The following is a 27,584-nucleotide window of genomic DNA, read 5'->3' on the forward strand; positions in this document are numbered from 1 at the left end:
CAGTAACTGTAATTGGGCACTTTCCCCACTAACATCTGGTTTGTCACATCACGTTATTTGTGCACAGATATTGTAGAGTGAAATGTTTTATCAGTAACAGCCTGCACTGTAAAAACAACTAAGTAAAGTCTCACAACCAAACTATTAATAGCTGTCAGACAAGAAACAAGTTTTCGGTTCTCATTGAAACGACGACAACAGGAAGATTGATGATGATGGCAGAGGCAAGACCCGAGTGAAAATCTGAGCTACTCACTTGCTCGAATCTTCCGCTTCCATCTGTTGTGTTTGTGTTTGGGGTTACAGTGATCTGCAAAACAAGGGAAGAATTTCAATAAGTTGCAAAGGTTAACATTAAGCAGAAATGAATTAAACACAGAAAAAATTAAATGAAGTGAATGTGGGGAATCCTGTCAGGTAAGAATTTGGTGTGGAACAGATCAGGTGTGGGTCACATGAAAAAGCTCATCTCACCAGGTAAGAAAAAGAACATTTTAATAATAATGTGCGACATCATTTTTGCAAAAAAGTTGGAATATGGTATAACATGTAAATCCAAACAGAATGCAATAATGTGAAACTAATTTAAAGGCATATTTCACTGAAAATAGCACAAAGATAATATATGACATACCATTTGTAAAATATGTGATATTTTAAATTTGAAGCCAGCAACGTGTTTCTAAAAAGCTGGGAAGAGCTTTTTCATGCATTCCTGCAAGCCTTTGGTTTGCTGTAAAGGAAACACATTTTGCTTCTTTTCTTTATTTTAACAAAGAGCTTCTTAAACAGGTGGAAAAATATCCATTAGAAGCGGTAATGAATGGATTTGAGTGATATCTCAAGCACATCTCATGTTGCAGGTGTTACTTAGCCTATTTAAATAGGGAAGAATAGTGAAATTGAGATGTTCTGTATTCTGCTTTAGAATCTCTTACTGGATAAGAGGAGATACTCTGCGAATACTAAGAACATCAGCTTTAAGAGTTTAAGAGTTTGCAATGTTCATGTGGAGAAATATATGTAGACCAGAGAAGAGAGGTTATATTTCAAAAGGTACAGATTGCTCAGTGACACTTGATGAGCTGCACACAATGTCATCCTTTTTAATCATGTGTTGGATCTGTATATGATGTGTTTTGATAAATTAGGTTTTTTCATATTGTGAAAAGTCCAGCGAAACAAACTAAGCACACCAACGTTATGTTATTCAAACGTTGCGTGAAAATCCTGGGAAGTTTTGTGCAGGTAAACAGCTTAGTTTGCAGGACTGTGGTGCAAGGTTATTATCGTTAACGAAAACTAACGAAATAACGAAAACTAGAAGTGAAAAAACATTTTCGTTAACGGAAATAAAAATAAAAACAAAAAAAAGGAAAACTAACTTTAACTATAATGAGTGTTCACAAAACTAACTAAAATTAACTGAATTTATAGCAAAAATGTGTTTAGTTTTCATTGATGTGTGCGTGTCATACAATAGTCAAGGGTGAAAATGAAGTTTAGTTTACAGATTTTTTTCTTGCTGTGTCTCATTATGCCAGCAGGTGGCAGTACGTTAGTCGAGTCGTCTGTGTTGCTGCTCCGTCCACGCGCAGAATCATGTCAGGAAAAGTCGGGAGCCAGAGTCCAATTTGGGATTACTTTGAATATGACTGTGTTTTGGATAAAGCAAGTGTCTTGTAGTGGAAACAGACAAATTATGAGGGACATTTCTAAAGGGAAAAAAATCCCACAAACCTTAAAGTGCACTTGAAAAGCTCACACAAGAAGGCTAACCTAGCTTACCTTGAGAAGGTAAGGGAGCACACTCAACCCTCATCCCCAGAAAACAGAAGCTAACCCCAGGCAAGGCAGCGTGATGCATCCCGAGACAACAGGACGGGGATATCTACACAACTGTGTGAGTCAATTACCTTCAAAAAGTTTATCAATTCACTTGAACCAAAATTACGAACACCCGGTGCTGCGACAGTTAATAGTCTCATTGGGGCCAAGATATACATTTTATAGTTGCCTGGTATCAATGGTTGTTCATCTGCCTTTATTTATTTATTTAAAGAACCCATAGGTGGGAATGTGAGTTGTCTGTCTCTGCGTGTTAGCCCTGCGACAGACAGGCGACCTGTGCAGGGTGCAGTATGGTAGCTGGAATAGCAACATACCCAAGGATGAGCAGAATGACTGATATGATGAAACTGGGATTTTGTTACACTTAATTATTGCAAACACAACTAAAACTATAACTGAAACTAATCAAAACTAAACTGAAACTAAGGATTTTCAAAAAAATAAAAACTAAACTAGCAAACAATTGGTAAAAACTAATTAAAACTGATGTAAAATTGAAAATCTGAAGTCAAAACTAAATAAAAATAAAAACTAATGAAAATTGCAAAACTATTAAAACCCTGCTGTGGTGAGTTCGCAGTAAAGCCCTGTGTTGGACTGGTAAGGTCAGAGTGTTGGGTTACATCAAGTGTAGCACAGATTCATTTACATTTAAGTTGATGATGCTTGGATTCATTCACTGAACTCAGTCGTTATAACAACTTAATGTCTGGTGTAAAGACAATAAAATGGAACAGAGCTGAAACATCTGCTTACATCTGGTTGAATTCAGTTGTGTAAATCCACAAAGAGTGTCTGCACTCTCACATAATAATATTATATTATATTAAAAAAGTAGAAAGTCCAGTTCATGTGTCCTTTTTCACTTTTGCTTGAGCAACAAAGTTGAACCAGTGCTTTAACTTTTACTGGAGTATTTTTTAACACTAGTATAAAGTACTTCTACTCACAGTATGTCTGTACTTTTCCACCCCTGATGTGGACAGACTGTTACAGTGGTGTGGGACAAAAACTATAATAATCAGTCGCACCCCCGTCTCCCACACATAACCGGAGGAGGGTCTCCAACACAAACAAAGTAAAGTCCCGAGTTAAGAGTTCAGCCAGTTTGAGATTCTCCCTCAGGGAATATCATGCTATGAATGAAACAACAAACATAAACTTTGGGGATTAAAAAGCCATCCGAGCAGCTGGAAATCGTTGTTTTTCCTCCAGCCTACCATCCTCATTTCTTCAAAAAAGAAAAATCGCACTGACCTTTGGAGGAGTCCTGGCTTTGACCTTTTGCTGCGGCAGTATCTTGCGTTTTGGGTTTTACTAAACAGGAAGCATCGTGAGCTTCCACTGCCACATCCACGGGAACTTTTTTATCAAGCGGTTCAGAGAGTGAACTGGAGGCCTCGTCTGCAAGTAACAACAGTATGCAGCCATTACATTCAAGCTCGTGTTAAACTAATCAGTGGTACAGTGTTATTAAACAGTTTAAACGGTAAGTTGACAGTTACAAGAACTGAACTACTAGTCCTGCACCTGAAAGTAAAGATGCTAGGTGCTAATTAAGCATTGCAAGATTAAACAGAACTATTCTTAAATTCAAGATTTAATCTGAAGCATATTTTGGCTTCTTAGGGTCACAGAAGCGGTTTAAACACACAGAGTGAGACGAGTTCAGTCAGACAACCAGTCGTTGCTTCACGCGCACACACGACTGGTTTGTTTAAGCTGCATTTTCCCATCTCTCCCCAATTTCTACATGCAAAATATCTACGTGGACCGTTGAGCTCGAAGCTTGAACGACTAACTACACAGTGCTACTGTAAGAAGTAAAAGGTAAAGGCGAGTGGTCTGACTGAACTGCAACTTCACAGAAAACCTTCATTTTCATACAGGCATCAATAAAATACACAGTCACATATTCATGAGTACTCACAGAGTAACGATGTCAACATTGTACAGAAGGGGATTCCACTTGGTAACAGCAAAGAAATGAAAAGATGTCGGTATAACCACAGGTATAAATGGGACCCTAGGTATTTTTCTGATTTTTAACACTGATAGCAACAGTTATCCATTTTTGGTTTGGCTCAAAACATTTACTTGAAAGGTTTGGGATCAAGTGAAAGTGAAATAATAATAAAAAGAGATGTCAAATTTGAAGGAAAGGACAGAAGACCCGCTAGCAGAACCCATGAGAAAGCTAACAGAAGATTCACTTCAATTCTGTTTAGGTCTTGAGCTTTTTCCAGTTATATGCAAGCTTTTGCATGAACCTTGTTCTTCCTTGTTTGCCTTTACAGTTATTTTTATTAATAGCCAGCATTTTTTAATGGTTAACAAAAGCTGTGATCGTGAACATGATTTGTGTGGGTGATGTTAGCATAAAAGAAAAAAAGATTTCCTATAAAAGAAGTTGTGTTTTTTTTAAATTTATTTAACTGCTTAATTATGAGACAACCCCCGTTCAACTGTATAGCGAAACTTGACCAATTACAACAAATGATGACGCGAGTAATTTATGCAATCAAACTGATTTATTTTGAAATATATTTACAGCTTATAAATATCATAAATTAGCATTTTTACAGGAATTCTCAATGTGGAAAAAATAAGGCTGGAAGGCTGCGTTGAGATAACATAACTGCATAACACAGACAGTACAGCCACAAGGAGGTCTGTGGCTGTGTGCAAAAAAACCAAAAAGCTGCTACTGGGATGCTTCACTCCTGAGCAAAGACTAGGAGGTACATGAGAGGGACCTGGAGAGGGGCTCTGAGGGGGGGAGGCTTCCTTCTGAAACAAAGGGAACCACAGACAGACCACAGACATGTGGACACGTGTTACCGTCGAACGGGCCTAAGAAGAAGGGAGGCTGCTGCTGTGTTAGAGAGCAAATCAATCCAGGGGCATTCACGTCGGTGCTTGGTGTTAGAGGAGTGAGGGACAAGCAGAGCGCAACATGAGCATTACGAGGGTTAGCCTGCGCAAACTGGCTAAAAAAGGTGCTACATATGCATCCGTTAACCATAAGATTATGAAGTTTAATCCAAGGTTTTTAAAAATAGAGGACCTGCAAAATTAACCTTTATATGTCCCTTCCCTTAGGTGAACAAATCCAATTATAAATAATAATAAAAAGGTTAAATTAGATATTTCTATGTATCCAAAGTTTAAATACTTCAAAGAGCAGGTAGGAGACTGGGTCAAACTGATACAGTCGGCCAATATCAGCCATTAATCCTGAAGCTCCACCAGTACTGGTGTCTGTTATGCTGCATTATCATATGAAAGCTTTGGTATCATCACACAGTGATCTGCTCTCTCTGCACCGTTTGAAATTTCTCTCAACACTTTCTGCAGCACATGTAGCACCACGGCTGAGCAGAGAGTCAACCGCCATGTTTCAGTTCAATTTCTGCCTCGTTTGTGAAGTACAGTGGTAGAAAGTTGAACAATGGCCCAGCAAATTTAATGGGGACCAAACATCGGACACAAAAATCCACCACTGGTTTAACTCTTATATTTATATTGGTCAATAGAAGGCTACATTAAGTTTGCTTATTTCATCTGTTCATCATGTTGTTGGTCAGCTGACGTCAAAAACCAATAGCGCCATCCCTAGATCCATAGACTGTATATAAATGATGGAAGCATTTAGTAAAGCCTCAAACTGAACATTTTTAGCACCTTTTTAAAACCAGAGTTCACAAGCAGAGGGTGGCACTGCACAGCCTGCTAGTTCTGGACACTAAAATATGCAAAATGATCAAACGTCTTTAGTGAGACTTGAAACTGGTGACAATGACCAAAAAAAGAAATCTATCAGGAAAGTATTTACGAAGGCATCGATCAACGGAGGACCATTTTCCATATTTCTATACAGCTGGACATGTTTTTGCAACTAGAAGATTGACCCCCTGCTGGTCATTCGAATTAATACTGGTTTATTACCATTTCACACTTGTTTAACTTTGCAAGCTCCATCTTTTATATACAGTCTATGCACGGGCCAAACCGCTAGCATGGCTAAAAAGAAAAGCTAATTTCAGTTTGATGCACAGTTTAGATACCAAAGAACTGAAGATAATGGCAGCTGCATCCTTTCATGTAAGTATTCTTGGCGAGTTGTTTGCATGATACTGTTCATTGCATAATATTTAATATAGTATTTAACATACCACAAAGCTGCACGTAACACCTTTATCAACTATAGCATGCGATACGTGTGGTTCATGCTGGTTACTCTAGATTACGCAGAGACAGTACAGAGCTACGAAAGCCGACAAGCTCTTATGGCCAAAGCCAGCCAATCAGAGGGTGCAGCATTGGAAACTTGAACGGACTGAACAAAATGAAGTGAATGAGACAGAGGAAATGAATTTGGGAGGGGGAGAAAAAAGGAGACAGATGAGATAAAGGAGATTGAATGGAAAGATGGAAAAATGCACAATATAGTGAGAATTACAGGAAATGGTACAATCAGCACTGAAATTCTCACGTTAAGATATTAAGAACTGAATACACCTTAGGTATCATTAACAAAACAGAATATACCAAATAAGGCTCACATTTCACAAAATAAAAGCACTACATTGTTGCAAAGCTAAAAACAAAGTGAACATTTTCACTGAGTCAAGAACTTCAGTAGGTTTGGATTCAATGATTTTGGCCAACAGCGAGGCCCAAAGAAAAAAACAAAACAAAAAAACAACCCAACAGTCTGAAATGATCCTTATATAAAGATAAAGTCTTTTTTTGTTCTCGTTTTATTTTTTAAGAAAAAGCAATAATGTACTTTTGAGTTAATTTTATAACTCAATGCAAGAAAATACTGCAAAAAAAAAAAAACCCAAGACAGAGTGGGTGCTCTCGTGACAATTAGAAAACAGAAGTAAAAAATTAGATGAATCGTCACCCAAAGAGAGAAAAACGTAAATGATGAAATTTTTTCTTTTTAATAATTTGAATTCCATCCATATTTGATGATTTTTAAATGATTTTTAACAGAAAACAATACAATAGATAATGAATCCTGAATAAATAAAGGGACATCAGTGAATTACCTTTAAGAAAATACACAAAGTGAAATACTTTGAGATACTAAAAAAAAAAAAAAAGAAAAAAAAAAGAAAGAAAGAAAGATATACAAAAATGAAAAGCACTTCCTGAAAAATGTATTTATTAAAAAAAAAAAAAGAAGAAAAGTTTGGTATTACTATTGCACACTTTGGTGTTGCAGAGTTACGGGGCAGCAGGCAGAGTGCAGACACCACGATTACTGGTTTAGTCCACTGAGAAAAACCAACACTCAGTCCCGATGGCTTAAAAAGATTGAAGCAGAGAGCGTGTTCCAGGTCACTCTAGTGCAATTACTATAACACTGACGATCTATTAACTAATCAGATTCTTGTATAGAGTGTCTCGTGGTCTGGGTTGGACATTTCTGTGACAGCCCAGTGGGTAAAAATCTGCCTGGAACAAACCCACGTGAGTCAGAGAAGGCTACAGCACCAGGAGAGCCTGATGGTCGACAAGCATGTACCCGGCTAGAGCGCTCAACATCGTCCTGCTTCATAAATTACTGATGGCTTCAAAAACATAACACTAAAATGAAATGAAATGATGGACAGCATTGCACATTTGACGCTTTTTTTTGGAAATGCAAAAGAAAAAAAATCCATCTGGGCTCCTATCTGGCCACCTGGCTCCCTGACCCCCCATGTCTCCCTCCTAAGTGAGCTGGTGGCCGATGAGATGCTGCTGGGCCATCTCGGGCTCCTGGTAGATCTGTCCCAACACCTCATGCATCATGTAGAGCAGAGGACAGCCCAGGCTCAGCAGCTCAAACAGCAACACATAGTCATGCGAGTAGCTCCTTACGTGCGACCCCACAGCTGAGAAAGACTCACACACACTTCCCAACAGCTGTTGAGGCAACACACACACAGCCCGGCTAGCACGCCTCGGCAGGCTCAAGCCTCGCCTAAGCAAGGAAACCAGGGTACCTGGGGGTTGCAGCTGGGTGCTGCCCGTGGTGGCGGTGGTGTAGCTCCCGCCGTCCATGGACGAGGGCGCGACACGACGTTGGGGTTCCTGTATAAAGACAACACACAGAGAAAGAACTCAGAAACACAACACACTCTTCTAAAACACAACAACAGGGAATTTTTCCAACAAGAAGATTTAGACAAGTTTACTCCACTAAAACTACTGTTTCACACCGATGCTCTAACACTGCTATTCTTTTCATGCTGAATATAGGGTAATCCAGAATTAGAGGCGTACAGTATGGAGGACAGATACCCACACTGAAGGTTTGTTTGTATCCTTTAAGCAGGGTGGAATGCTAACCCATAATAATAGGCACTCGTTCATATGAATATCAGTGAAGAAAACAGTCTGAAGGTTCTCAGTCATCCAGGTCATCGTACTCGAAAAAGCGTCTGGACTTTTTCCTTGTTTCCTTGAAGAAGCTTCTTCAGTTCTAAGAGTAATTGGTGGAGAGTCCCAGATTTTAAGCCCTATGGGAGTGTCCCCAAGAGGGTTATGAACCCCCTATTGATCCTCTACCTAAAATATCCAAATGTCCAAAATGTGAACATTAGCATCCTCTTTAGAGGAAAGTGTGAAAGAAGCCATCTATGTCCACTGCGAACGGCCATCTTTGAACAGAGGCGGTGGCTTACGACACCAAGTGTCTGTCATCTATAATCCAGGTTTGAGATCCCTTCCCAGACGCCTGAACGCCAATTCACATCATGGGCCATTTGACCACAGGAAATCACATCATAGGGTGGCCGATTGTGACCAACACATTTTCACACCTTGGCTCGTGTGATTAGGTAGAGGATCAATAGGGGGTCCATGTCCCTCTTGGGGACTCTCCCATAGAGTTTAAAATGTGGGACTCTCCATTACTCTTAGAACTTCTCGGATGAGAGGTGAAACTTCTTCAAGGAAACTTGAAGTCCAGACGCTTTTCTTTCCAAGCTCCTTATAAAACAGGTTAACATGAAACATTTCCTTTGTGCCATAAAACAAGATATTTTCTAAAAGGTGGCTAATAGAACCGAACAGTGATATTACATATGGACAGTGTTGGGGAGTAACGGAATACATGTACCGCCGTTACGTATTTAAAATACTAAATATGAGTAACTGTATTCCGTTACAGTTACCGTTTAAAAAGGTGGTATTTAGAATACAGTTACTTTGTTGAAATAAATGGATTACACGGCGGTACTTCCCTGTTTCATATTGTGGCGGGTCAGGACTGTTTGGGTTTTGTTTGACAGCTACGTTCTGTTGTTCCAGGTGGCAGCGTTACGGTTGCCATGGTTACAGGGTGACGCGCTCTCTCTGCGTGTTTCCTGGGTGAGAGAGCGCCTATTGTTGTTGTTGTGCTAAGCTAATAGGCAGAATGCTACAGGCATAGCTCTAAAGAATGTAGCATCATAGGCAGTGTAGTCCGTGCTGCAGGGAGAATGGACTGCCATACCCGTTATGTGTCTGTGAGCGAGGGAGGGAGAAAAAGGAAAAGTACGAGCTGTCATCGAGCAAAAACGGGAGCTGGAAGCATGTAAATATAATAATAACCACTGCAGCCAAGAAGAGTGCCTGACGAGCCCAGTTGTAAGTAAGCTATTAAGACTCGACTGTACACCGTGTTCGTGTTTTCCTCCAAAAACAATAAGTTCTGTTGGAGCAGCCTTTCAACGCCTCTCTCTGTCTCTCGCTAGCAAAGTTGACCCAGACAACAAAGTAAAGCTAGTTTTCGGCTACGAGCCCGACACAGAACCCACCGTATTAGCCAGAGGTCCCTTTACTTAACCTTCAGTAACAGTAATAAATCACAGCAATAGTACATTCATGTAGTTGTAAACAGCATGATAATATATTAAGTAATCCAAAGTATTCAGAATACGTTACTCTCATTGAGTAACGTATTCTGAATACGTTACAGAATACATTTTGAGGCATGTATTCTGTATTGGAATACATTTTAAAAGTAACCTTCCCAACACTGCATATGGATATTACATCGTGTAATTAACATTTACTAATTTACTAATAAGTAAATGTTGGGTTCCTTACCATTCTCCTCCTAACTCTTCCTGGGTTACTGCTGTACAGGCGCTGTGCATAATGCAGCTTGCAGTAGAATTTAGCTGTACAGAAAGCAGAATAAAAAAAGTCTTTTGAAGTGACGTCTCCTACAGGTTTTAAAGGCAAGTCCAGCAAATGCAACGTACCCTCCTGTGAGTCAAATGTGTGTCCTCCCAGGCGGAGGGTGCAGTTGCAGGCGTCGCAGCGGAAACACTCTCGGTGGAAGAAGTAGCCCTCGGCGCTGAGTCTCTCCATCACGTACACCCGCTTGGAGCAGAAGTGGCAGACGTCGCTGCCGCCCAACCCGGGAGGGAAGTCCTTACGCACCACACACTGAGAGGAAGAAGGCCAGCATAGGGTTAGATTTTTGAAAGATTCTTTCAGACAAGCTTTTAGGACTGTTTTCTTCCAAGAGACACCTGAGGAGGGGAAGAAAAAAAAAACCCAAACAAAAACACACATATCAGGAGCAAACAGCCAGATTGCAGCATGAAGAAACTGTCAAAGCTGGTCACAATCACAGAAAGAGTTGCTCTTGAGAGCTGTAAAGTTGCTGAAGCAGTATATGAAAGTTTTTAGGGACACAAAGTATAATTTTGTGCAAGAATAAAAAAATAAAACAACCACTTCCAGTTCACAGGAACAGTCTGGATACTTATTCTCAGGCAAAAGATTCATGGACGTTTAGACCTGCTCCAGGCCTGGGTATGTGTCAAAGCAGGGAAGCAAGTACAGTCATTTTGTGTTAGTTATAAAAGATGCTGTTAAAGAGAACTTCACCAATTTAACATTTTATTATTCGTTTAGTTGTCATAAAGGTTCTAAGTCCTGTACCAGAACCAGAGAGGACAACCTGCCTACATCACCCAAAATGCATCTTATACCTGTAATTGTGGCGTACACATTTCCCATCAGTTCATGAATATTAGTATCTGGAGTGTTTGCTTTGATGAAATACTGTTAAATTGAATGCAAGCTGCAGTTTTAAATGAACCCCGGCAACACAGACAAAACAGACCCGAGGCTAAATCCACATGCATCTTACCGGTGGAGCACTGGGCCTGTGGTCTGTTTCATAGAGGATGGCCAGTTTCTGAGCTTTAGCATCTATGGCTGATGATACCTTTCCAACTGTACGCTAACATTAATGACAGGTGAAGAGGACGGGAGGACAAAAAGACGAGAAGGGGAAAAGAAGGAAAGATTGGGAATCAGACAGGAATTATCAAGAGGGCAGAAGGAAAAGGCTGAAAATGGATGATTTGTATTGAACGGTATCACACTGTATTCAGACTGAGGCACTGCTTGGTACCTCTTTGCTGTAACGAGGAGCCCCAGTCGGACAACTTATAGAGCGAGCGAGTGACTTTGGAATGATTCTCCTGAGGCCCTCGGGACCAGACCTCTCCGAGTGCTAAATGAGCAGCAGAATGAGCAACAGCTCGTTTCATTTCATGAAGAATAAATGTGTTATTGAACACATGCGAATGTGAATACAAGAGGAAAAACGAGCATGACCCCCATGCTATAAACTATAAACCACATGCCCCCATTTATAGTTCCTGGTCATAAAGTCAGTTTATAAAACAAGCTTTTTTTAAATAAATTAATTGGAAGGCAACATTTTTACTTAATAAGCAGGTTTAAGGTTAATAACCTTAAAAAGCACTTTAATTTTAACAGAATATTTTTTACATTCTCATGAAATGTTTCCATTTTTCTTTATCCATTGGGGAGATAACTAGTATAATTAGTTTGTTATGAATTAGACTTCAAAAAAAATAATATTTGTAAGTTCACAATAAAGAAAAAAAAAAAGACTTTAATTTTTGCAAAAGAATATTGTGAATTTTAATTTTCATTAACATAGTGTAATTTCTTGCTGTATACTGAATGTTGAAGTATGTTAGAGCTGTTAGTTTTCTTCTGTGACATTCACAAGTTAATACAACAATGGAAACTCATGCAGGAACAGAAATGGGTTACTTTGCAGAAGGTTTAAAGCTCATGCAGCTCAGGCAGCGTTACATTTATATTTTGTTAGATAAGCAGTACCCACTACCAAGTAGGGATGGGTATTGATATTCAATTCGATTCTTTATCGATTCTTTTTAAAAAAGGAGAACACTGAGGTCGATTAGCTTAGAACTTTGTTTTATATCTTCTCTTTGAACAAGATAGAAATTTAGGAGTAACATGGCCTTACAGCAGTGTGATCTTAAGATATCCAGCCTACGGCTCTTCAATGGGGTGTCACAGGGTCCCCAGGAAAAAAAATTGTTATTGCTACAGAAGAATATTTATTTTATTATTTTACATTTACAAAGTATAACATAAATTATTCTGTAGCAATTACACAAGAATATCCAGTAGTGTCCCTGCCTACAATTAAACACATTCACTTACCAAAAATCGGCGGCATCTGCTGTGGTAAATGGGTGCAAACCTTTGACCACAAACTGAGTCACTGCTCGGTGACATTCGTCTATCCTGGCCTGAAAGGAGACGCTACCGGTAGACTGCAGTGAGAACTGCCAGCATCTGAGCCAGACTCTGTCTGTCTCATCATGGTCACCTAAATGCACAGTAATGGCAGGTTTTGTAATAAGGCAGATCGCGCTAACATAATATGCACTGTTAGTTGATTATTTACCTGCCGCATTAACGGGAGAGGACGTGCAAACGTTACCGCTGCTGCTGGGTTGAGATTCACGAGTCCGGAGCGGAATTAAAAACACGACATTCATTTAAGGTCATCGTGTGTTTTGTGAGCAAATGCTTTTGCATATTCGTAGTGTTTCCTCCCTTAAATGAAATATCTACTTTGCAAGTATTGCAAGTTGCCCTGTTGTCATCCGTTCTCGTAAAGTATAATCAAACTTTTGAGCGTTTGAGCCGCTTAGGCGCCGTGTTTCCTGCCAGGTAAATGACGCTCCACAACGTGGTGACGTCATTCGGGGCGACTGGAATCGATAAGGGAATCGTTTGCAAAAATGGCAAACGATTCCAAGGAATTGAAACAGTGGGAACCGGTTCTCAACAAGAACCGGTTTTCGATACCCATCCCTACTACCAAGCGGTCTTCATGCAGGCCATCGACGTGCACAATGACTCTGTTACCTTCGTGTGATTATTTTCAGATGCGTTACTATCACCAACTGTCACAGTTTTGTGAACCTTCTCCTGCTCATTTTCCACATCGTTCTCTGAACTCTCACACATGTTCTCATAACTCTGCTCGTGCAGCAGAGAAGCTTCGAGGCCTGACGAGCCGCTCTGTTCACGTTCACAGCCAGCGTCCGAGAGTGGAGAGGAGCTCTTTTGGGTCCCAAAGCGAGGCAAGGAAAGAGCAGCAAATGTTTCGCTGTTGGGTGCAGAGGAATCAGGATGAAGTGAACAGATTTCCTGTGTTTTTTCAGAGTCAGTGGAAGAGGGAGTGTCTGTCTTGTCCTTGTGTCCAGGAGTGCAAAGTGGGACAGAGGAGAAACCAGCCTGGGCTGTGGGGTCAGGGACAGGGTGGACCACAGGGTAGATGGTGGAGCTCTTAGGTATAGACAGAACAAGAGGAGGTGTTGACAAGGAGGGAGGAGAGGAAATGGATGATTCCACCTAAAGAAGAGGAGTCAGAAATATTAGGCTGAGTAGAATAAAATGATGAAAGCGCAGAAACAAGATCATTAAAGGTTATCAAACGCTAAAGTGAAGAGGAGCGGTGTAACGTTTACCATCTTAGAATCACTGCTGGGAATTAAACTGAAAGTTGTTTTGCAGGACTTCTAAGTGTCAAAAACAAAAACTGCAAACTGTCTAAACCTCCCAGATGATGTCATTTTGTCAGACAACCAATTAAAGAGCAGAAAAGCAGCCAGCTGTACATCTCAAACATGCATTAGTCCCAATTTAAGCAGTAAAATGATTAAAGAATGAACATTTTCATGCCAATAGTGTAATACACAACCTGTGGTAGACAAAGAGGAGCTGCTGAGGGTGATCTGCTCGAACCTGGAAACATGGAGGAGAGGAGGCTAGCTCTCTCTTTTATACTCCTCCTGGAAAAGTCCCTAGCAGACAGTCTCTGGTCTTTACTCTAAAGGAACAGCAGGTGGCGGTCAAAGTTGGAACGGATTCAAAATAAATAAATACTGTAAAGAACTGGTGTGACATTCACCTGCCGCATAACCCCCCCTGATCTCTCAGAGGACTGCCCAACACCCAGAGCAGACCGAGGAGAGGGAGAAAGATGAATAGGTGAGAGGTCTGGAGAGGTGCGTTCTGGGTAGTAATGTTCAGGAGAGTCAGGGCTCAGTGAGCGAGGAGGACTCAACGGGCTCTTTGAGCGCGGGGGCGATGGAGACCGACTGCAGGTGCGCCGAGTGTGAGAGAATTCGGAGGAGAGGAAAGTAGCGGGATTCTCAAGCAACTGAAGGTAGATGGAAGGCTGGGTCAAAGGCAAGAGGAAATGGATTATGCACAGATGCGCACAGATGCTACATGACATATTGGAAGAAGTTCAGAGGCGCTCAGAGGCAAGCATACCTGCCACTTGGGGCGAGTGGGAAGCAGACTAGGAGGAGGAGGAGTGTCATCTTTGGGCTTTGCAAAACGGGGATTTTCTCTCTCCACTTCCCCATCTTCCTCATCCGATGAAGGAAGTGGGGAAGTTGGAGGAGACTGAGCAGGAGAATAGGATGGATCTGATGGGTCCTGATCAGACAGAGGCGTGGATAGGAAAATAAAAAGGACAGTAAAGAGTGAGAAAAGGGTGTGCAGAGCATGAAAGGGTTACTTTGCAAAGAAGCCAGTTTGTGATATGAGGACAGCAAGTAAAAACAAATGCATGAGGAAGATGCAGGCATTAAATCAACTCAAAGTAAAAGCAAAAAATAGATTTGTCAGACTGACCAAGATTTGGATGTAAATGCTCCATCATGAGAAAGGAAGCTCATAATATCAATATACCCCGTTTACCATAAGATAGTATTATTGAATTTAAGTGAAATACACTCACAGAAAATACTTCAAAGATGAAGTATTGAGTCAGACACTTTTTCCTTCTGGTGTACCAATAAATAAACCTGCAAACAGCATTCTTTAACCAGCTTAAAACTGCATCACGTTCTCCGTCAAAGCTAAAAGATTACAGACAGATACAACGACAGCCAACTGTTCTGCAACACATCCGATTGAGGCAAGTAAATTAAGACCCTTTAAGACCCTTTACATATTCAGAAAGGCAGAAACCCCACAGGCGACACAGACTGCTCAGACAGCAGAGGAAGTGGAGGGAGGATGAGGAAATAAATACCAAACTCACCTTTGTTCGAGCCTTTACTGTTGCGGAGTTCTCCTCAAATTTGGCCAGCAGCTGAGTTGCCATGGAGCGGACTTTGTTCTCCCGTTGTTCCCCATCCTCACCAGCAGGGGGAGCACTGTGACAGGACAACTGGCATCACACACAGGAGAAAGAGAAAGTGAGATCAATTTGAAAAGCAAACAGTGGCATTACTCACATTGCTTGGAAGAATTAAACTATTTCAAAGAAGAACCTACCTCTGTGAGGTAGTGGTTGCCCTTTCGCCGTTTCTTGTTATCAGAATCTTCCTCCAGTTTCTTGTCATCCTGCAGCATCAGACGACACAAACATAAACAAAGTGCATTTCACTTTCATCCGTAAAAAAAACAAAAAACAAAACAAAACATAAAAAGGCTTTAAAAGAGGCAAACGTGTGGGAAATTTCAAAATAAAAGGCTGTTGTACTCTCAATAAGCCAAAACTTGCAAACCTGCAGGAGTATTAAACACAAAGCAAACCTATTTATCACAACAGATGCTCTACACTGATACGCCTTTTTCCTCCGGCACTCATGAATCCTATGCACACTAACAGCTAAGGTTAGATAACACACGCATTACAAACACTACTTTGACCTTTAATGCTACCTGATCTCTAATCTAATTTATATGACTACTGTTGAGCAGCAGAAAGAAATCAATATCACACAAAAAGCAGCAAAAAGCAAGAATCAGTATTTCTCCTTACCCCGGGAATCCTCTTTCTGGGCTGAGGCAGGTTTAGCGCCTTGTGGTTGGTTTTAGATTGATAATCTTCACCATTTTCATCTCCTTCTCTGGAAACTGGAAAATAAGCAAAATACAGTTTAAATACAAGTTCTCTAATCTTTTCAGGAAATTCTGCAGTTCAAGAAAATGTAAAATTACTATTAAGATCAAATGTCATTACAAAGCTTGCTGGAAACAATAAAATTCCCATTTTAGAGGTGGATTTGTTTGCAAGTGCAACACTTGTTGATTTGAGTAATGAAAAACAAAAAAAACCCTGTATGCGTCACATACAAGGCAGCGGGAGAGAAGGACACAAAAGCTCCCTTTACATGAACAACCACCACTGACAGGTGGAGTAAAAATCGCTGATCACTTGTTTTCAGAGCAGCTTTAATGGGACTTTTTGGGTCCTGACAACCTAGAGGATAAAATAAATTGATGCAGACACACTGTTCTGCCTTTTATAACTTAAATTGGATATTATAGTTGTAAACTGCCCCAGAGCTCCCTCTAGTGGCCGCTTTGTAATATGGGTTTGGTTACTTTGGGAAGGAAAAAAATGAGAACGTGAAGAAGAAATAAAAGATGGCGGAAAGTGATACCGTAATGTTATTGTTCTAAGCTAATACGGACCTTAAAATGTTGTTGCCTTGGACAAGATATGTCTGTAAGTATGAGTGTCGATAAAATAATTATTATCTTTTGTTTTGTGTAAAAATGGTTTGATAATTTGTACATTTGAAAGTTTTATCTTGTTAGCTTGCAGTAAGAGTGTAACAAGCTAGTTTTCAATGTTAGTTCGTTAATACAGTATTTTGTACTTTCAGTTTTACGATGGTCAAAGAGAAGGCAATGGTCAAAGACCATTCTTCAATAAATCAGCGCAAAAAGGAAATAAGTCTGGTTATTGGAGCATCGTTATCTCGCTGTCTAGCTGGTGAAACTAAGAGACTCAGGGCGAGGACAGCATACACACTACCCTGCTGAAACAGCAGTCCCCAGCAACAGCGGTCCTCCCATAATTAGACAACGCGCTGGACAACACTGTCAAAAATGGTTTAAGGAAAATAGCAACACAGGACTCAAAACTACCAATGCCCAAATCGCAAATTCCAAAAAACTAAATCTCAGAAACTACAGGTCAAGTTCATGAAAATATAGTTTCATTAAAGAAGCATGACTTGTTTGGACAGGTTGCCGGGAGCAAGATTATTTCTTAACATGGCAGCGCAGCCAAGTGTGCACAGTCGCATCTGAACAAACCACGAGACTTCTGGAACAGTGTCCTTTGGTCAGACGAGACCAAAGTGGAGATGTTTGGTTTTTGCCAGATGTGGCTCTGTGCATTAATAACCAAACAGCATGTCAGCAAAAACACCTCACTCTAACTGTCAAGCACGGCGGAGGAGGGATGATGGTTTAAGCTTGTTTTAAAGACACGGGACCTGAACATCTTCAACCACAGACTTCTCTGTATGCCAGGACGGCACTGAACACAGAACTCTGCCCTCCTGCATGATCCAGTCATCTTGGAAAAAAGCCTAAAAACCATTAAAACCCCAGGAAGTCACACTTTAAGCACCATCTTTGCTATTGTGGAATTGTTTGAGTGCCATGCAACATTAACATAGGGGAGGTGGGCAGAGATCAGTATTCAGCAACTTTTATCAACTGCCTGAAGGCCTTTTCCACAAAGCTGATGCCCAAAGCGCTTGCTTCACATTTAGAGTCTAACACTGCCCTACATGTTTACCTCCCTCACTATTTTTTTCTACTTTTGGTTCTGTTTGATGTCACTAAGTGCAATATTCTTTATAAGGCCATCTCAGACTCGCTGTGTTGGCTATGAATACAGAAATCCTGCCCACCTACTGCTCAAATCTGCCGTTTGCAGAACCCACTTAAAAGTCAAAAAATGGGAACAAAAAATGTGAATTATTTTGATATTAGCTATTTTATCTGAGTCCAAGAATAAAAACATGGGACTGGAAACAAGTCCTGTTTAAACTTAGATAAGTTTAAACTTAGATAAGGCCAAGTCTGAGCAGTGGACTTGAATAATTAGACCAGGGTTCATCCTTAGACTCCAAATAAAAAGGAACTAGAGTAAAAACTATAATGCATCTTTCCAAAATAACCCAAGGCTATTCAGCAGCACAAAGGGGTCCAGTGTAAAGAGTAAATATAACTAAAGTCATGCACTTAAATATCCTAAATAAACTGAAAGTCAGTCATATTTCCATCCTTTGAGTTCAGCGGTGACAGCAGAAGTCTGCAAACACCAACATTAAAGTGCGTTAGGTAAAACGTGGCTGAGGCTGCAGCTCGCAGTGGTGCTGGACCTGAAGGCCTCCAGAGTTACGCCAAGCGACTGGATATGGCTTCCACAGACATAGCTCGCATACCACTCAGGTCTCTGGCAGGGACCGACTCGACCACAGTTGTGTAACATGTAACTTTAGCTCATGCAGAAGACTCAGCTGGGACTATAATTTAGCAGAGGGACTTCTCCGCAATTTAAAAAGACAATGAAAATGTGTCCACAGCAGCAGTAAGCAGCATCCTCCATCATTGTCTACCAACCAAAACACTAGAAGGACTTTGATGCGATCCGTGTGAGGATATTTTCTCAAGTATCGTTTTGCCCTTTAAGAGAAATAAAGTGAATGGAGAGCCTTGTTTTCACAGCTTTTTTGGGTTACATACAGCATTTCACATTTTTTGGCAAATGGATAACTGCCTCGACCGCTTCCCCGTCTGCGTGTTCAGGGTTAGATCAATACACACAGTTAAATGTTAAATGATCATTTCCTGTCCCTAAACTGGGGTCGGGAGGTCAGGTTTTAGGGCTACTGTTTCCAGTCCAAGAAATTTACATTTAAAGATACGATGAAGACTAACTTTAAAAACAAAAAACCCAACAACATTGGGTTGTTCATGATTGAATTTTAAAAAATTCATGTAAGAATTTTTGTGGTTCTGTGAGGAAGAAGCTGACCTTTGTTTGCTGGCAAGTTCCTGAAGGCCTCGTAGAACTTGGAAAGGTACAGGACCATCAGCAGCTTATCGGGTTGAGAATCTGCAGCCATCTCCTTTCCTGTCGTCACCGGTTGGATGCCAAACTCTCGCTCAGCCACATCAAACGCCAGCTGATTGTTCCCCGCCACGTCCTCCTCGTTCAGAGAGTCATAATCACTGAAATGGAAAAGGAGATGAAGGTGAGGTTAGGAGATGTGTGTACACGCTCAGGAGGTTTCTTCATACACATTCCATATACTGAAAACAATCTAGAGATAGAGCCGTTTGTGGAGGCTAACTCAAGCCGTTTATTTAGCTTCTAGATTTTACAGATGTCCCGTAAATGCTTCACATATTAGTTGTTTTTAGCTTTGCTCTAAAGGAAAAAAGTCAAAATCATTTAAAGTCATTAGCCAAAATACAGATCTGCACTGTGTTCAAGTCAAGATGGTGACAGCTTGAGGCTTCACGACAGCATACATAAAGCAGTCTATGCTTGCTGACTATTTGAGGGCATTCCAGTGACTGCTGACGGCTCCAATACAGCAGGAAATCAAGCAATTAATAGTTCGAGACCCCTGGTTTAAATGAAGGCAACTCAGTTAGCCTTTGTGCTAGAGAGAAAATGACGTGCTTCCTGAAAGATGGGGATTTTTTTTCCTTTTAAAGTCAAAATGACAAAATAAGTCTGTTAAGTCTGCTGGTCAATAAAGGGTTAATCCTTTAAAGCCGGTCAGAGCAGCATGCTCCGTTTTGCATAACTATTTTTAAATCCCTGTAGAACCGGAACCGCGTAAGCTAGCGCAATCATTTTTTTTGCATATGAAACCGGAGGAGTTGTACTTACATCTTATGCCATCAGCTTGTCCTCGGTCACAGTTTCCTTCCACATAAAGCTTTGCAAAAATTGCATAAAAAGCACTTGCAGCAACAAAAACATAATATTCCAGAAACACGCTTTGCCAAACCGATCAGCTGTTCATAACACTTCCCACATTGAAATAGACATCAATGCGAACTATCGCATGTACGCCATTTCTTGCCCGAAACCGGAAGTGACGTCATTTTCGTGGAAAATGTAGTTTTTTACTTGTAGGCCTTAAAAGCCTATACTGGTGTTTTTATAAGTCATGTTTGACTCTATACTTTTCTGAATAGTTTCTGGGATGCTTAGGACTCAAATTGCACTGCTGGAAATAGTTTATTTTGATGCATATGCTGTTTTCTTTGCAAATTTGCATCATAGGATTGTTTTTTGTTTTTCCAGCAGTATATAAAAATTGCTGTATCTCCAAAATAAAACTATGAAGACACTCAAAATAAATTTCCTGTGGTGGGAAACCATTTTGTGCAACTTTTTTGTATTTACAGTTTTGAGGGATAAGCCTCTTAAATTTCTCCAAGTAGAAATATATGTTAAAAAAACAAAAACGATTTTCAATTTTTTTGTAGTTTATTGCACTTTTTTGCAATTAATGTAATTACTATGGACTTAATGCATACAAATTATTAAAATATGGGCTATAATGGTTGTATTGATGTATAGCAGCTTGAAATGCTCCCAAAAATGGCTCTACAACATGTAAAAATATAATATAAGCTCTGGCGGACTTGGTTCTATGGTAGGTCTTAAAGGGTTAAGGTGCACTGCATGTGATGAGATGGCTTGTTTCACTGGTGAAAGTTAGAGGCATGAAAAAAATTCATCAACTGTGCGAACATGTCAACATCTCTGCACGTGGAAATTGATGGTTTGTGTGGAATCAACAGCTCAGCGCTAAGACAGGTGACGCGTGTCACAATTTTCAGAGTACTGATGTCATTACAACCCATCACTGTGACCGTTTACATGCAACTGAAAGAGCCAATAAAACTGTTGACCGTTATGTGAGCAAGAAAACAAACAAAAGTCAGTGGTTCTTCTTGCCGGTGACTTTGCATGCAATTTAAAAATTGAGCATTGCACAATAAAAGTCAATTAAACTGTAACTGAGGAGAGAGCCAGAGAGACGTGGCTCTGAAAGGTTTCTTTTGTTTGTTTTTAATTTGCACACTCTCTCAGCAATCATATGACTCAATTACTAAGCTACTCTAAACCAAACCTTGCTCTTGAAGCTGTTGACGGAGCACGAGTATGAGAAGCAAAAATCATCGCCTGAATTATCATGAGCATTAGTGCAAGTGTTTCCTGTTAGCGTGCTTTGGATCTCCTTACATGAGCTCCGGCTTCTGCCGATGGATGAGCGCACAGAGGGCCAGGCCATTCCTCCAGGAAGAGGCGAGGTTGGTGACATCGACTCCCTTGTACCCATGAGTCTGCCTCTGACACCAGTTCAGCAGGCGGCCTGGATGGACCTCAGACTCTACAGAGAGAAACAGTCTGTCAGCATGCAGCATCACAGGTCACCATTATTTCCTCAAGGCTGGAAATGTTCCTCAGACAGTGCTGACACTATGGCACGTTAATAAAGTACGGGTTGGTTTGAACTTGCAAAACCTGAACGACCTCCCAGGCCTGAAGCAACACTGGCAGCAGAGCACATGTAAGGACATGCTTTAAATCATGACTGTAAACTCAAGACAGTTAGCAACACAAACAAGAGAAGGAATTCGAGTGTCCAACGGGTCCCAGTCCTCTTTCTGCAAAAACACTATAGGTAGTGGGACTGGGAGCAGTGGGGCATCAATGCAATCCCCTGCTTCTGAGAAAACACCAGTGTCCTCTTCAGTGCATGATTTTAAACAAAGTTATGAAATAGCACAACCTTAGTGAGAATTATTTATGATTTTACATGATAAAAAGCATGTGATGCAAATATGTCATGTCATACATCATGCATTTTCCTTCCTAGCACAAATAACAAGACAAGCCCATGCAGCGAGAGCTGCTCGTCAGCCTCGGATGGCAACTTAAAAGAAAACAAAAATGCAAGAAAACTGTTCCTGCTAAAGGCGTAAACGGACCGGATTCAACAAACACCGAGTACAGAGTACAATCAGCTCATGAATCCTTCATATGATGTTAAGCTAACAACAGCCAGTTCTCCATTCTTGGTGCACTAGTTAGTTAAACTCCACACGACAGGAAGAGCAACCTGTGGGAAACATTTATTGTGCAGCTCCTGAAGAGCTGAACTTTAGCTGTTGTTAAACTCAAGTTTTAAGCACTTTTTCTGGGAATAACGCTACCTTGGCTACTTTTGGCCTTGACTTATGCTGTGTCACTACTATTGCTATATAATATGTTGCTGGCACTCTGTGGCCACAGATTTACAGAAGCTCACTGCTCAATTTTGGTGCGGCCTGCAGCACAGCTTTATTTATTACAGATTCGATCCATTTTTTCCTACATTCTCAAAAGTATTACAAATTTCCTTTGAAATATTACTATATAATTTTGAGGCTCTATTGCAAAACCCTAGTCCTAATTAGTATAATATTCCCAGGATAATCGCAGCTCTTTACCAACTTTTTTTTTTAGCTCTCCAGTTAATCCTGTGCTCTAATACTGCCATTATATTATTACAGGGAGGCCGTCTCAGGGCGCATTGTTTATGGGGGCAGGAGACATGAACACTATTAAAATTGTTAATATTTACCTGTATGTTTGATTACCCCTGCCTCCCAAGTTTTAGAACAGATACTTCCATAGTGCCTCTGACAAGTAGGACTTCATGCAACATAACCAAAAGTACTAATATTACTAAATTGTGCAAATTTAAATGCAAAGCCCTACACTGTGTGCGTCTGCTCTTCCAGATCATATCAGGTCAGCTCATGCCTGAAAGAGGCCTCATGTTGGACCCTCGTGCAGGTGTAATGTTATCCACCTGTATTGTCTGCAATGAGGCGTGTCGAGCCTGTGACTGAGATGGAGTTAAAGTTTCCCCTCAGGAGGGCTGAGCAAGCATTCAGTGTGATGTCAGCAGCCTTCCTTCTGTGAACCAATCTGAGGAATTTATTCAGACTCTTTTTTTGAGGTATTAGATGACATTGCCAACCGGTGCCGAGATGTTTTTGGAAACCTCGTATGAGCTTCTCAATTTGATGTTTCAAAGAAAGCTTTCATGCAGTGTTAATGAGGCTGCAGATGCATCCAGTCTTACTGATGAGTCAGAATGATCAGATTACTATTAAAAAGAAGACTGGGAGCTTTTACAGACTAATTAAGTCCCACCTGAGCAGTTGGCAGCAATCCTTTACGCCGCTACATATTAGGCACATCTACAATCTGCTCTTTGGCTGGGACTGTAATCTCCAATTTGTGACTATAAAAGACTCACACAGCAGAAAATGAAGCTGTTCGACATGCTGGGTCTGTCCAGATGCATCAAATGCTCTCAAAGTGCAAAAGGTCCAAGAACACGACGAGGAGAGCTCGATTATCATCAACTGTCTTTTTCTGTAATGGACTATAACGTTGAAGTTCTTTGATGTTACCATTGGTTACAACTTGACACGATTATAATTAAATCCGTTATTCATGTTTGATGGTTGGAGTGCACTTTGTAGCTTGGAGGAACATCTACCTTTCCTGGACAGGTTGACTGATCGACGTGCTGGTCCTCCTCTTTCTATCTGACCTGGTCCCTGATGACCATCAAGGAACAGGTGACGCACCTGGAAGCACAAAAATCAGGAGGCCTAATGAAATATAGGTTCTAGGGATGTGCAGATAGAAACTGTAGGCTGTCAACTAAAATTTGTGTATTTTTTTCTTTAAATGTTACATTGGTACATGGCATTTGAACTGCAATATATATGATATTGACCACAAAGGTTTCTGTTGCAACAAAATGTACTTGGCACTGTTTCATTTCCATATTCAGTGGAAAGATTACATGATTGTGTTGAGTGCACAAAAAAACATTCAGAACATCTGTTTGAGTTTTCAGTGTCACGAGAACCAATACTTGGAGAGATGTTTTCTCATTTCCTGTTTTGGTCTTTTGAAACTGATTGGCTGTGATTGTCCAATGGCTATGAAGACGAAAAACAAAAGACAAAATTTGGGGGTGGCTGTAGCTCAGGCGGTAGAGCAGGTCATCTACTGATCGGAAGGTTGGTGGTTCGATTCCTGGCTTCCCCTAGTCTGCATGCCAAATATCCTTGGGCAAGATACTAACCCCAAATTGCTCTCCGATGCATCCATCGGAGTATGAATGTGTGTGTGAATGTTAGTTAGAAAGTGAATGGGTGAATGCACAAGTTGTATAAAGTGCTTTGAGTGCTCAGAAGAGTAGAAGAGCGCCATATAAGAACCAGTCCATTTACCAAATCCAGGAATATTTGTGTGACCACTAGTTTGAAGATGTTTGGTCTTGATGACTACTTATTTTTTTGTTAATGCAATGAAACAGACACATAAGTTTGCTTATTTGATCAATGTAGGGATGTCAGATTCCACCCTTCTTGATTTCTTTTTTTTTTGCCTGTCCCATTTGGTTCTTTAGCCGTCAGAATTGTTGTCTGAAGACCAACAAGGATACCCAATGGATTTATTTTGCCAAATGGATCATCATGGCATTGCCGTATTGGTCCATTTGATCGACCTTTGTTTTTATTATTTATTTTATTTTATTTTCAGTTGTTACAGACGGGACAGACATGAGTGAGGGATAGGAAAGGGAGAAAGAAAGAGGAAGGAAAAGAAAAACAGAAGGGGAGAGGGACAGTGAGAAAGGGGGAAAAAATATCTCCTGGATCACCTGTTGAGAGAAAAAGAATAGAAAGCAAGCAAAAACAAAACAAAACAGAGCAACATACTAAACACAACACCATCGCATTAATCTAGCTAAGTGTAAACAGCAGTAAATACTAAATATTGAATGTTGTTGTGCAGCACGCAGGACAGACAGCGCACAATGTGCTTTGAAGTAGCAGCCAAGAAAGGTGTGATTTAAGTCTACGAACAGTGAACACCCGTGTGCACACCTGTGTGGGTCGGCGCGCTTGTATTCAAATGGTTTCCCCATGTAATGGTCTGCAAGAGGATGTAGAGAGCCATAGCCCTGTGCCCCAGGGCATGAAGCAGGCATGGAGGAGATCCAGGCCCCAGACATCCAGAGGCCCCAGAGTGCAAGAGCCCAAGGAGGACCACCGGAGGGGCATCCGTGCCACCTTCATGGGAAGGAACCCTTCTTGATTTCACCAGACAGTCCCCATATTTTCATATTCAGAATCACAGCAATTACTCCTTGATGACCCCTCTCAGCTGCACCATAGTGCTGAATCATCAGAATTTGTGATGGCAAATGCGATATATTTGCATAGTTCAAGTGAGCATACTGAGTTTCCCCAGTGCCCTTATTTGCAGAGCTGAATATTATCGATGTAAATCTACAAACGCAGCTCTCACTGAGGGTGTAGTTGGTTGGCGTCAAAACACCAGCAGCAGTAGAGATTTGATCTCACACTGCAGAGATTGTAGATTTGCTCAGAACAAGTTTGAGCTCGTTGTCGATGCCTTATGGAGAATAACTGAAACATCTAAATCTCTTCAAACTCGGGTTTATTTATGTGACATCTACCATATTAATGTGGAAATGATCCCCTAACATTCTAGTTTATAATGAGGTAGACAAGTAGAGATTTCAAAACAGTATTTCTATTAAGTGTAGAAGGCAACTTCTTTCCTTCTTTCTTCACAGGTACACTGCTGAGTACAGGACTCACCTGATGTGGGCGCACACAGCTGGCGTTGAGGTTGGGGTAGCGGGTAGCAGGGGCAATAGAGTACTGTTCAAAGTTTTTACTGATGTTCTCTGGGGTGGTCTGAGGTAGAAGACGGTAGATGCTCTCCCTGGAGTAGAAAGTAAGATTTAACTATCAGATAAGAAAGAACAGCTTTTAAAAGGAACCCAGAGTAATCTATGACTTAAAAGTGCATTCATGTGGAAACAAACCAGCTCGGGCATTATTAGAAGACATAATCCCGTTTGAAAGTAATTGACCCTTTGAATCCATGAACATGCTCACACACCTCTCAGCCAGGATCTCCAGTGGGCTCTTTCCTTTTGCCCAGTCCTTCACCATCCATGCAGTGTCAAAGGCAGCCAAAAACCCCCGAGCGCAACCCGTACCCATCGGCCAGAACGGCTGTAAACAGAAAGCGTGACACGCACGAGCTGAGCCTGGGACACAATAAGAGCAGTGTTGGACAACTTTCACAACACTGATAAATAAATACATAAGTACATTTTATTCTAGGCACCTGTCAAAAACACTCAAGATCACATTAGAAGACTTAAAAATATACATCTCATCCATCCATTCGCTTCCGCTTATCCTTTTCAGGGTCGCAGGGGGCGCTGGAGCCTATCCCTGCTGTCATTGGGCGAGAGGCAGGGTACACCCTGGACATGTCGCCAGTCTGTCGCAGGGCCAACACACAGGGACAGACAACCATTCATTCGCACATTCACACCTAGTGACAATTTGGATTATCCAATTAACCTGTCCCCACAAGCTGCATGTCTTTGGACGGTGGGAGGAAGCCGGAGTACCCGGAGGGAACCCACGCAAACACGGGAGAACATGCAAACTCCACACAGAAAGCCTGATGTTGGAATTGAACTCGGGACCTTCTTGCTGTGCGGCAACAGTGCTAACAACCGTGCTGCCCTATACATCTCATTAAGTCAATAAAAGATTCAATAAAACAGTTAATAAAACAAGTTTACAAGTTTAAGTTTTATGACCAGAGTGGCAGGTGGGAAACGATCAGACTGAGTGTGGAGTTTAACGATGGTGTTTGGAGACGGGATCTGAAGGCAGAGAGTCGGTGTTATGGATGTCTGGTGGGAGGAAGTTCCACAGGTGATGGACGGACAAGGTGAAGCCTGTAGAGCCCATAGCAGTCAAACGGGTGGGTACCACAATGAAATGGAGAAACGCATCCAAAAGTTCAGGGAGGCACTTAAGAGTAAGGTTAGTGACTGCCTTGAAAGCTGGGAGCAGAATTTTGAAATCAATACAATATTGAGCCAGAAGCCAGTGAAGCTGCTGAAGGACAAACATGATGTGGTTAATGGACGAGCTGGTGATGGTGCGAGCAGCAGAGTTCAGGATTTATGGATGAACATGAACACGCGGAGACGGCAGTACTGTTGGGTGAGACGGATGGAAGCGATTAATGTTACGAAGATCAAAGTACGACGTGAGGATGGAAGGACAGTGCGCCGTCAAGGATGACACGCAGACGCTTAACCTGAGCGGAGGGAGAAACCGAGCGACTGTCAATGAAAAGGGAACGCTACAACTTCTCATACCTCAAGCAAACTATCTCCCACCAGCGCAACCAGCAGCTGGTGTCCATGTTTCTCCCTGATCAAGGCGGCGTTTTCTGAGGCGTACATGCAGGTGAAGTCAAACATGGCTACATCCGGCTGTCCGTAGTGGTTGATGGCGTAGTCCAGGGACGGCAGCTGGTAGTTGGTGCCAAAATCAGCCGCTTCACGAGCATATGAGAGCAACGCTTCCTGATTGACGTTGTCAGGACTCAGAAGCCGTTCAGTTTCCATGTGATCCTGCATTAAGAAGAAGGAGAC

At 41.2% G+C, this 27,584-nt stretch overlaps 1 protein-coding gene across 1 annotated transcript in view; it reads right to left on the bottom strand.

The window, feature by feature from the left end:
* Positions 1–27,584, bottom strand: part of mical2b (microtubule associated monooxygenase, calponin and LIM domain containing 2b) — a 74,775-nt gene that overhangs the window by 12,291 nt on the left and 34,900 nt on the right. The window contains exons 8-27 of the mRNA XM_087844101.1: positions 27,306–27,563; positions 26,018–26,133; positions 25,711–25,837; positions 23,565–23,655; positions 21,251–21,398; positions 19,016–19,212; positions 15,995–16,089; positions 15,505–15,573; positions 15,269–15,397; positions 14,491–14,658; positions 14,123–14,392; positions 13,913–14,041; positions 13,075–13,563; positions 11,267–11,368; positions 11,000–11,092; positions 10,101–10,287; positions 9,943–10,016; positions 7,854–7,941; positions 3,109–3,255; positions 257–310 (exon numbers count right to left, since the gene is read on the bottom strand). Of these exons, the coding sequence (XP_087700227.1) occupies positions 257–310; positions 3,109–3,255; positions 7,854–7,941; positions 9,943–10,016; positions 10,101–10,287; positions 11,000–11,092; positions 11,267–11,368; positions 13,075–13,563; positions 13,913–14,041; positions 14,123–14,392; positions 14,491–14,658; positions 15,269–15,397; positions 15,505–15,573; positions 15,995–16,089; positions 19,016–19,212; positions 21,251–21,398; positions 23,565–23,655; positions 25,711–25,837; positions 26,018–26,133; positions 27,306–27,563 (3,031 nt within the window). The remainder of the gene's footprint in view (positions 1–256; positions 311–3,108; positions 3,256–7,853; positions 7,942–9,942; positions 10,017–10,100; positions 10,288–10,999; positions 11,093–11,266; positions 11,369–13,074; positions 13,564–13,912; positions 14,042–14,122; positions 14,393–14,490; positions 14,659–15,268; positions 15,398–15,504; positions 15,574–15,994; positions 16,090–19,015; positions 19,213–21,250; positions 21,399–23,564; positions 23,656–25,710; positions 25,838–26,017; positions 26,134–27,305; positions 27,564–27,584) is intronic.

The sequence above is a fragment of the Neolamprologus brichardi genome, chromosome 7 (assembly GCF_056152115.1).
Source record: "Neolamprologus brichardi isolate AB-2024 chromosome 7, ASM5615211v1, whole genome shotgun sequence".
In the NCBI taxonomy this organism is placed as follows: Eukaryota; Metazoa; Chordata; class Actinopteri; order Cichliformes; family Cichlidae; genus Neolamprologus; species Neolamprologus brichardi.